We start from the raw sequence: 11903 nt of genomic DNA, 5'->3' as shown, positions 1-11903 counted from the left end.
ATACACTCCTGAACACTGAAATTGAAATTGATTAACAAAAATTTAGTGGAGGTGGGTTCAATTTAAAGTCAGACCGACCACCAACCAGTAAAGCAGGTAACTCATTATTCGCCTACTTTTGCATATAAACTAATCCTCACCTGTTTGTCCACTCGGCAGGTGGGGATGCCCAAAAGGAGAGAGTACCCTTAACGTCAGTCTCAAGACACGGTACTGTCTGGGTCGAGCTACCTCCCATGTGGTATTCAAAGAAAACCTCCAACGGATGAAGAGAAAAACCCCCCCATGTAGCTAATCAAAGCCTCGCATGTAGTGGAGCATGGTAAACCTCCCATGTGGCTATTCATAGCCTCTCATGTATGGAGGAGTATGACGAACCTCCCATATGGCTAATGTAGCCTCTCATGTATGGAGGATAAGTTGAGTGTGCAGTCGGATCTTCCGATTCATAGCTGTCCGTTGCCATCGATGCTGTGCTGAATGGGAGAATAAATCGAGCTTGAAAAACACCTGGATTTACCTAACTTCACTAAATTACTGTCAAATCTCGTATTCTGTAAATGACTTTTGATTCACTGATAGTTCTACTTTCCTATCCTAAGTTGTCTAACCCCGCCCTCACTCCTCGCCCCCCTTAGTTTACCCTTTACTAAAGAATTGAATTGGCCGCCACAAAAGGACCCAGCAAGTAACGCTTCTCCGACAAAAATTGAATGTCCTTAAGGTAGAAAGATGTGAAAACATACTGATTTCCAAGTTGCTGCTTCTAGTATTGCCGACACTGAGAAATTCCTGAGAAATGCCGACGATGTCGCTAACCCTCTAATACTATGAGCTCTTGGGCGCTCAGAGGAGTTTGATGGTTCCGAAAGAGATGAAGAATCTGCTGACAATTGTTGAATCACTTCTCTTAAGAAGAAACTAATAGCATTCTTCGAGACTGAACGCGAAGGACATCTGGGAGAAATGAATAGCGTTCTCGGGCAAAAAAACATCTTTTCTGTGCGCGACAAATAAGCCTTCAGCGCTCTGACCGGACATAATAGCATTTCTGCAGCATCCCTTCCTACGAAATCTTCCAAAGACGTTAAGCCCAGAGGTCTAGCAGTTGCAACATCCCATGTGTCCAACAAGCTACAGGTGTGGGATTCCTTCCTCAGTTCCTCCAGACCAGGAAGGTATTCCCGGCTGGGTAGAACCAACCAGTCAGTTCAGAGAATTGCCCAGACTCCCCCCCATAAATAGGTAAGTTCCTATGTAAAGAACACAGGTTTGTATTCATGTTGGAACAAAAAGCAAATTCTAAGTAATATTTACATCTACGGACAACCACAGCCACCGCTCATTCTGGTACCTGGGCCAAAAGGCAAAGTGGAGTACAGACCAATGAGTTGGCAGGGCTTCCCCCCTACCATAGGGAGTTAATGACTGTCTGAAACTTTAACAGCTGTTCCAGGCTGAATCCCTAAGTAAAGAACTTCTGGTTTGTATGTCGGGAAAAATACAAATTGCTTTAATAAAAATTGGCTATTCTGAGTCCATCCTTTACATGACAATAGTATTCCTGTTTTCAAAAATGTAGTTTTATTCCTTTGTAAGAAAAACTCTTGAAGAAGACAATTATTTCTCAGGTTATGGGAAACTGTTTTCATTCAGTACAAGGTCTCTTTAATGGTAGTTACAAGTAAATAGTACACCATATACTGATACTGCTACATCAATATTTACTTGAAATGGTAAAAAATAGTTGCAAAAATTTCCAGGGTGTGGTTTATTGATAGGCCAACATTGTGGGGAGAGTGTACAAAAATAAGTGTACAAAAATACAATTGGTTTTATAATTGTAATATTACTACTGTATTCTTTGTTTCAACTCACACAATCTAGATGCATGACATAAAATGATAAAAATATTAACACAATTTATCCATAAAATTATAAAAATGATAATTGGCAATAAATACAATACTTAACATTAAAAAAAACTATACAAATAAAACTGACGATTTCTTAGCATCATAAGATCGGATCAACGAATGTCGAGACCGTCATAACCTGGGGACTCCCTGTACTGTACAAGATAACAAGTTGACAATACAAGACTTCCCATGCTGAGGAGTTACATAAGGTCTCTAGTGCTTCCATACCAGGCACACACGCTTACTGTCTGCACTGATCAGCTACATAAGATACATACCATCACTAGGGCTTCCATACAAGACATGCACAACAGTCACTGGTTTCTTTAGTTACTGGACTAAGTGAGGACTTATGGAACAAATGTCCAAGAAACGACTTTGTGTTGTAATGGTGTATGGTTATTTTGATGGCAATTTATATTTTACCTGTATTTCGTGAGGGCTGGCATTCAATCCTTTTTCTTTTTTTTTTTGTTGAGAGAGACTTCCTACTATGTTAAACTATCCTGCAAGACTCATATTTCTTCTGGAAGTCATACAGATTTTTAATTACTGTTTGTTTCATTGTTTGACATTTACCAGATTCATTCTTTACTTACAGTTGTTAACTTGCCTTGCCAGCACTCAAGGATTGGTTTCCATACCTCAGAGAACTCGGCCTGTGTCACCTTGTTTCTATAAATTGCTCACATTCAGAGTAAGAACTCAATATACAGTGCATGATGAAGTTGATATCCTTTAATGGAATTTAATTAATATCATTGCATCAATCAGTGTTTTCAGTAAATAAGGCGCAAAACAGATTTCAAAGTCGTCTCAACCAACAACATGTGATAGCCTCAGCTCCAGAAGCTTCAGATGTTTTGGAAGGAGAACATTTTTTATGCCACACCAAATAAATAACAATAATGCTGTAATACATCTTTAATAAGATTTGAATGAAATGTTTACTAGGTCTTTAACGTGGAGGTAACAAAATGTAGTACAATATAGTTGCTACTTTCAATATCAAATAAGCATGTGTTGACATACATGTATGCATATACACACATGTATGCATCATGATGCTGTGCATTTGCACATTTCTCTTTTCTCCTCAAGGGGTATTCTTAATACAAGAAGAGGTTTTTTAAGTTTGGCTCATGTGAACAGCTCCATCAGTGCAAACAGGTATATGTTTCAATGGTAATTTTTTTCACATTTATTCAGTAAACAGTATTGTACAGTTTGGTTTTCATTATGTGTACAGTAAGTATTGTAGAGTATTCTGTACTGCTTATAAGCATAAGCGTACAGTACTGTAGTCACAAAACAGGCAAAAAAAAAAGAACAAAATTATAATTTTCGTGACATAATTAATTATTTGGATACAGTACTTACCTACTGTTAAAGTTAGCTTATATCTTTGCACCATTAGGTGTGATTGGTATACAAAATGTTAAAAATGATGTGGCTAATCCTCTATGACTGTCTCTGTCATCACCTGTTTCCCTTCAGGTGGTGTTGGAATGTTTAGGTTCTTGTCAGAATTCTTCATGACCACTCACTAAGATGTGGGGAGGCTGGGTGGGTTTCCCCTTTAACAGTAGGTAAGAATCCAAATAATTGATTTCATCATGGAAATTATCATTATTTGCAATAAATCTTACCTACTTTTAAATTTAGTTAGCTGACTACCACACTGAATGAGGATGGTGGGTTAGTGTGGCCAGAGAAGCAATGTTCAACCAAGCAAACTGTCTGAGGCTGGAAATGCCCATGGCTTCATGGCCTCCTTGCATGACAACTGTCCAATTTACCCCCCCAACTCTCAACTTCTCTGTGTGAAGAGTGTGGGGAGAAGGATATCCTGCCTCAACAGCTAGGCTAACAAAGCTTATGTGGTCATGCTCAACCAAAACATTCAGTCTCCACAAACTCCTTCCTATACAGCCTAATGCTTTCATCTCTGCTTGCTGTAGATGACATAATGCATGAGCAGAAAACAAGCACAATACCGTACAGGAGAAAATAAGTCAAAAATCATCAAAATTATTACTAATGCCAATTCACATTGTCTGCATAAAGACACTGCATGAAGAATTCTGACAAGAACGTAAACATTCCAATGCCACTGGTGGGAAACAGGTGATTACAGAGACAGTCATAGAGGGTTAGCCAAGCATTATTTTTTAAAATTTTTTGTATGCCGATCGCACCTAATGGCCCAAAGATGTAAGCTAACTTTGACAGCTGGTAAGACTCATTCCATATACAGTAACTGACATTTTAAATCCGTGGTGTTTTTTTTACCATATCTACAAATTTCCAATCTCCACAAGAGCCTTGGATATATTACAGCAGGTAATTGTCGTTTTACTGTAAATGGCTACTTTCAGTATGAATTCTCATATAAATTATGTTTCCTGAATAAGCTTTCCCACATTCTTGCACATGAATGGCTTCTTTCAAGTATGAATTCTCATGTCTTGTAAGAGTAATTTTTGTGGAAGAACCTCCATATTTCCTTGCAAATATAAGGCTTTTCTCAGTATGGCTCATCTATGTCTTGTAAGACGATGTTTCCTTGACAATGCTTTCAGGTATGAATTCTCATATGACATGTAAGATTTGATTTCTGGGAAAATGCTTTCCCATTCCTTGCACATAAGTGGCTTCTCCAGTATGAATTCTCATATGACATGTAAGATCTGGTTTCCTGGAAAATGCCTTCCCATTCCTTGCACATGAATGGCTTCTCTCCAGTATGAATTCTCATATGGCGTTTAAGATCTGGTTCCCTGGAAAATGCTTTCCCACATTCCTTGCACATGAATGGCTTCTCTCCAGTATGAATTCTCATATGACCTTTAAGATTTGGTTTCTTGGAAAATGCCTTCCCGCATTCCTTGCACATGTATGGCTTCTCTCCAGTATGAATTCTCATATGACCTTTAAGATCTGGTTCCCTGGAAAATGCTTTCCCACATTCCTTGCACATGAATGGCTTTTCTCCAGTATGACTTCTCATTTGAACTGTAAGATCTGGTTTCTGAGAAAATACTTTCCCACATTCCTTGCACATGAATGGCTTCTCTCCAGTATGAATTCTCATATGACATGTAAGATTTGGTTTCTGGGAAAATGCTTTCCCACATTCTTTGCACATGAATGGCTTCTCTCCAGTATGAATTCTCATATGACCTTTAAGTTTTGGTTTCTGGGAAAATGCTTTCCCACATTCCTTGCACATGAATGGCTTCTCTCCAGTATGAATTCTCATATGACCTTTAAGACCTGGTTTCTGGGAAAATGCTTTCCCACATTCCTTGCACATGAATGGCTTTTCTCCAGTATGAATTTTCATATGAACTTTAAGAACTGCTTTGTGGGAAAATGCTTTCCCACATTCATTACATATGAATGTTTTCTCTCTGGTAGGATTTGTGATATGACTTGTAAGATTAATTTTCTTGTAAAATGCTTTCTCAGAGTCACTGGATCTGAATGGCTTCTCTCCATTCTGACTATTCCTTCTTTCTTGTTTTACTTCCTTTTTGCAAGTTAGTGGATCTTTTTCATTCACTACTGAATTCATTTCATATGAATATTCATCATCTTCAATAGACTCACAGAATACCTCTGGCTCTATTTTGATGTCCATCAGTGGATCCAGAGACAAAGAGTCATCATTACTGGTTTCACTAAAGGCATCCATGTTGCTGTTTTCTTGATTTATGGAAGGGTGTGACAATGCATCTTCAGTTTCACTTTTCAAAGGATATTCTAAAGAATGTTCTGGATTCATTTTAGCCTTTTGTCCAGTTCTGTTCTGTAAAGACAATGTGTTCAATTGACAACTCTTAACACAAAATTTTTTACAAATGATTATCCAATAAATCTGTTATAAAGTACAATATCTTGAAGGACTACAACCAGATTTCATTGCTGATGTATGAATCTAATATTCACAACAGATTTTACTTGTTGCTGATGTAATTTGTAAAGTAGGAGTACAATCATTCACTGTCGTTTCTTACCCTTCAAGAGCTGCTATTGGGAATGTTGCATGTAGTACCATCAAACACACAAGCATTCCCAAAATCTTGATGCTGCTCAAAACTGACAAAGGGAGGAAGGCTCTTCTGAGGGAGAATCTGAAATGAAAGAACGCAACAGAGTTAGGAAACATAATGCCACATCTGAATCAAAATGACATTTCTATAATAATAAAATTAAGTTCTATAAATACTTACCAAGTAATTACTTAGCTAGAGATTATGGTCGCATGGCATACTACAGGTAAATTCAAAATTTGTGGTAATACGTCAGTTGCAAAGTGGGGGGAGACAGGCCCCACCCACTGCAATGGGAGCATAGGAGTGACTTACTGCCAGCAGCGTCATTCTATTTTATTGCTGCAAAGTCCACAAAAAAAGGGGAGGAGGGAGGGCTCTGATTCAGCAATTACTTGATGAGTATATAAAACTTCATTTTATTATAAAAGAGTCATTTTTATATAAGTAACTACCAAGTAATGACTTAGCTGAATCACACTGCAAGGGGGTGGGATGAATGGACTGTTCTATTAAAAACATTAAGGGTGGTAATGACTTGAACTTGAAAAAGAATGGCCAGCATTGATATCGTGCTTGTCGCTTCCTCACCTGGTAAGAGGAGAATACTGCCTCTGGTTGGTGCTCATCTTAACAAGTAGTGGCGCGGCAGTGAGGCGAGAGTCGCCTCTACATCAGTGGAAGTCTTGCAACGGAGGATGTGCCTGATCACTGACAAGACGTATGCAGGAAAAAAGTTGCCCTTGCCCTCGGCAACAACCAGAAATCACTGTCACCCACCCTGACACAACAAACCACTACCTATCCAAAGAACTTGTGGGCACTCCAGGTATAAAGTACCCACAGGCTCCCCAAAAAAACTCAACACCTTACATCAAGTCAGAAGACACACAGAAGAGAGACAGGATCTCTCCTATGCTTCTTCCCCAACACAATGCCAGCCACCGCTGAACGTCCCAGGGTACTGTAATTTTCAAAACTGCTTCCACTTCTTTTCAAATAATGAGATGCAAAGATCGATTTGCACCTCCAAAAGGTTGACTGAAGAATTGACGAGAGAGGGATAAATTGTGCTTGAAGGCGAGAGAGGTAGCCATTGCTCTAACTTCACGAGCTTTAACTTTGATCACAGGAAAAGATTCTTTCTTGAATCCAGGAATACGCCGTCTCGGCAGATCAGGTCTCTAATAAAGAACGAAAGGGCATTTTTTGACAGGGGACGAGAAGAGAAGGACTCTTGACAGAACACCAAAGGTTGCTAGCAGGCCCTCTCATCTTCTTGGTCCTATGCAGATAGTACTCAAGGTTCTGACAGGGCAAAGAACCCTCTCCTCTTCATCCGGCATAAGGTTCTTGGAGGAAGCAGAACTGAGTGGCTCCAAAGGGGAACTCGTAAGCCACTTAAGGACTACATCCAAGTTCCAAGACACTAAATCAGATTTCTTCTGCCTGGAAGTGTCGAATGACTTAACCTGTTAAGCGTCACCCACGTAATAATACGTTTACTGCGATCTACTCGGTAGCGCTTCAACGGGATATTACGTTCAAGACTTTAACTCTGCTTTTCAAGCTGTCAGCCCCGTAATAATACGTTTACTCGTATGGAAAATGTTGGAACATCATTTGGTAACACTCTCAGAACACGTAAGATGTAATTGATGACTTATTTCCTCCTGGCAACTCTTTTCAGCTGGTCGCTTGATGCCTAGATGACTATTTTTTTTCAGTACGCCGGGCGTTTTCAGAGACAACATGGCTTTGACGTCAGCTCTCAATGAATGTCACAAAGAGGAGGCGTATGTCTTCAGGTGAGATAAATCAAATCCTAGACGAGGTGTCTGATACTGAAGACATATTTGATGATGAGAGCTCTAGTTCTGAATCCTCCATGATGAGGATATTGAAGAAACAAACTTTCTTCCAATAGCGAAGTGAAGATGACTTCTCATTGCCGAGTGACTTGACTCCAGAGAGAGAGAGAGAGAGAGAGAGAGAGAGAGAGAGAGAGAGAGAGAGAGAGAGAGAGAGAGAGAGAGAGAGAGAGAGAGAGAGAGAGATCCCTTTACTTTTGTTGCTGATCCCGGCGTGAAATTTTCAGTTGAGGATAAAGAGAATCCATTAGAATTTTGAGAAATAATTTGATGATGAAATCATTGATTACCTCGTGAAAGAAACAAACAGATTTGCAAATCAGTTTCTAGATGAGAATGTAGAACATTTGTCTCCACAATCACGAGTACATAGATGGATTGTGTGTAGCCCCTGCTTTTTAGAGATTGGCATACAAAAGAATAATAGTGCATGTATGTACAACACTTTTCATTCAGTATTTTGTAGTCTTATGAAATAAAATAATAGTAGTAGTAATAGTTTTTATCCTATCATTTAATAAAATTCCTACTCTTAACTACAGTACGAATTATAAGCATAAAAATCAATATTAACTTTGAAAACTATCATCAGTGATATGACCGCTAATTGCAAGAAAAAGCGTGCGATTTACGTTAGCGGTGAGCTCATCCGGGGGACGCTTAACAGGTTAATGAGGTCGTTAAGATCCTGGTTAGAAGAAAAGAGACATACCTCTGTGTTTAAACATCAAGGTAAGCATTGCTCGGCATCCTTTCATGGTGGATGAGGAGACTTCCAGAGGTCATCAGGTAAAGGAGAAAGTCACCAATCTGGGTTAAAGATGTCTCAGAAGACGAGATGTGACTTCTGGTGCACCATCAACGGAACGCTGTCCACTTTGACCAATAGACGTTGCAAGTAGATTGTTGCATGCACTTTGCAATAGCTTCCTGCAGCTGCTCTTGAAAAACCTTTCGCTCTGACGAGTTTCCTGACAGTCTGAAGTCTGTCAGAGCGAGAGTGGACAACTCTTGGTGGTATCTCTTGAAGTGAGGTTGTTTGAGTAGCCACAATCTTTGGGGAAGCAGCCTCAGGAAGTCTACTAGAAGATGTAGGAGGTCCAGGAACCACTGTTCGGGGACCAGAACGGGCGCTCTGAGAGTCACTGAAGCGTTGCAGTGTGACACAATCTTTTCAGGACTTCCTCACCAAGCTGAAGGGCTGGAAGGCATAACGGTCTCAGACCTGACCAGTCTATGAACATGGCGTCCAGTCACCCATGTCAGGAGTCCGGGGCTGGAGTGCAGAAGAGAGGAGGACGATTGTTTCTTGAGGTAGCTAACATGTCTAGGGACAGTTTGTCCCCATAATCTCCAAAGGTCAACACAGATCCTGTGGTCCAGGGTCCACTCGGCAGGAAGGACCTGCTTCCAACGGCTCAACACGTCCACCTGGACGTTTACTTACCCTGAATGAAACGAGTGACCAGCGTCACTTGATTTTGGTCCACCCAAAGTAGAAGGTCCTTTGCAGTCTGGCAAAGGGAAAAGGAAAGTGCCTCCTTGTTTCTTGATATATGACAGAGCAGTGGTGTTGTCCGCATGAACAACCAATGTCTTGATGTGAATTGAGGTTGAAAAATGATGGAGACCTAGATGAACGGCCTTCAGTTCTTTAACGGACATAAAGACTGATTTCCTCCGGGACGATGTCTCAGAAACTTGACTCCCTACAAGAGCTCCCCAGCCTAGATCCTGGCGTCTCAGTAGAAGTTGAGGTTGGGGCTCGGAGGTGAAGAGACTTTTCCTGTGCAAGTCTTCCTTTGGACAGCCACCATTGGAGATCCAATTTTTATCTCCCGAGTGATGGGAAAGATGACGAAGTCGGTTGAGTCTTCCTGTCCCAGTTGGCTTTGAGGTAGAATTGGAGAACTCTCGTGATGCAATCTTCCCAACTTGGACGAAGGTCTCAATAGTCGACAGAGTCCCTAGAAGGCTCATCCACTGACGGGCCAAACATGATGAGAGGGCGAGGACACTGTGAAAGGTCTGGAGGCAGTTTGCTTCTCTTGGGGACAGAAAACCTGAAAAGTCAGAGTTTTAGAAGCCCTGGAGTGAATGCCCTCGACTTCTTCTATAACTCTTTTTAGAAGGAGAGAAGATACCTTCTTGGGAAAAGGCCAAATGTTTCTCTGAGTCTCATGAGTAGGCCGTCAAGGCGACGAGAGAGGACAGATCTGCTGCAGAGAGTTCCTCCCAGCCCTTAAAGTCCTCTATCTTCTTTGCAAGGGCTCCTACTATCCAGTCCAAAAAACTAAGAGCTTCCAAAACCTTGAAGAGGTTCTTAACAAGATGGTCCAGTTCCGAAGAAGAGAAGAAAATTGGCCGAAGCGAAGGCTGACCGATGGGAAGTCGATAAGGACAGAGAAGTCCCTTGGGAGGAGGTAGCAACCCCCAGAGGAGGCTGGCCAAAAGTCACTTTGCCCTGCTCTCTCTTCATTGAGAGCCAGTCTTCAATATCTTTCATGGCTTTCATAGAGGAGGAAGAAAGCAGCATCTTGGGAAGCCGAGAGTGTTCTTTAGGAAGGCTTCTCATAAGGGAGGAAGAAGCAGGAGATGACGGAGCAGGCGGGTGAAGGAGGGAGGAAAACTTGCCAGAAGGAACCGCAAAAAGAGACGCATAAGCTGTGGGAGGAGAAGCATCTTGTTTGATCTCCTCATCTTCCGAAGAGACCGGAGACGGGACTAATCTTGAGAAGGCTTACAAGAGGGCGTTTTCCAGATGAAGCTCAAGATTCCTTCATGGGTGCCAACGAGGGGTCGTCTGGCTCCGAGAGAAACTTAGTGGTCGGTCAAGAGAAGAAGACAGTTGATGAGAGGGGAACTGGGTGTCTGGATGGTGGCGCCAGAAACTCAGGGGCCACAGCTGGACGACGTGAGCAGGTGCTAGGCGCATGTGAGCGGGAGCTGAGTGTGCGGGAGCAAGCACGGGAGAAGAAGCTGGGGGCACGGAAGCCTGAACTGGGCTCTCGGGAGCGGGGAGTTTCAAGGTGAGACAGGGTCTTGGGCGATCGACACTTAGACCGATGTTTCGGGTGTTTGGAATCCTTGGGAGGGCATGAAACAGGAGAATCCCATGGGTGTGCAGGAAGCTGAACACAGGCAAACACTGAAGGATCCACACCGTAGCTGCAAAAGATGGAATCGGGTTGTCCAAGGTGTCCTTGTGACGCTTGACTGGCAACAGGGAAGCAAGAGCCAAGTTGTCCATGTGCCTTTTCAATGGCCGGGATGAATCAGGAAGTGTCTACGACACCCATGGTCGGAATCTGAGCCCAAGCTAGAAGATAAGCGGGGCACATCCAGTGACATGCCTTTCCAGCAGCAGTCGGTCGAAGCTGGAAGATGGCATTCTAGCAACAGGCTTGACTGAGGGGGCAGCAACCCGTGGGCAAACCCTACCAGCCTCCCTTAGACCTCCAGTATGTCTTCTCCCAGGTGCAGGGGAGCAGGACAGTTACCTTTGTCTAGGAGAACCGACGGGACGGGAAGCCACCTCCTCCACTGCCACTTCACTCAACACTTTATCCTCCTCCACTGACACTTCATTTAACACTTTATCTTCCTCCACTGCCACTTCACTTAACACTTTATCCTCCTCCATTGACACTTCACTTAATACTTTATCAGTAACTTTGTCACAGAAAACTTTTTCCATAAGCACACGTAGGGGACCCTAATCCAGTCTCAGACACTGAACTAACTTCAGACTAATTTCCTTGTAGAATTGGAATCAATTCTGACTCCAGACTGGCATGGCATTGGGGTCAGAAGCACAGTGTGTGTGGAGGAATAGAGGGAGGACTGAGAATAGGAGAGAGGGTGTCCAGAAGTAGAAGGAAGAACTAGGCTAGAATCAGTCTTAGGCTTAGGTGAAGAATCTCTACTCACAGAGGCCCTACTTCTGGCTCGAGCGGCTGCCTTTCTGATCCTATTTTTCTCAAGTCTATTCAGATGATTCGAGATTCGAGATTCGAGCACCTTCCATTTACATTCATCCCAGTCCTTCCACTCTGAAC

The 11903-nt window shown here is 42.1% G+C and overlaps 1 protein-coding gene and 1 long non-coding RNA gene across 2 annotated transcripts in view; both read right to left on the bottom strand.

The window, feature by feature from the left end:
* Positions 1–11903, bottom strand: part of LOC136838198 (uncharacterized) — a 35524-nt gene that overhangs the window by 865 nt on the left and 22756 nt on the right. Inside the window, exon 2 of the long non-coding RNA XR_010852892.1 lies at positions 5939–6055. This is a non-coding gene — a long non-coding RNA (uncharacterized lncRNA). The remainder of the gene's footprint in view (positions 1–5938; positions 6056–11903) is intronic.
* LOC136838180 (zinc finger protein OZF-like) lies at positions 95–5932 on the bottom strand. The gene has a single exon (XM_067103056.1). It carries the CDS (start codon positions 5704–5706, stop codon positions 4498–4500), a length of 1209 nt encoding a protein of 402 aa, XP_066959157.1. The 5' UTR covers positions 5707–5932; the 3' UTR covers positions 95–4497.

This window comes from Macrobrachium rosenbergii, unplaced genomic scaffold, assembly GCF_040412425.1.
Source record: "Macrobrachium rosenbergii isolate ZJJX-2024 unplaced genomic scaffold, ASM4041242v1 171, whole genome shotgun sequence".
Taxonomy (NCBI): Eukaryota; Metazoa; Arthropoda; class Malacostraca; order Decapoda; family Palaemonidae; genus Macrobrachium; species Macrobrachium rosenbergii.
The sequence above is the reverse complement of the archived record's forward strand: the minus strand, read 5'-3'. Positions and strand labels throughout refer to the sequence as shown.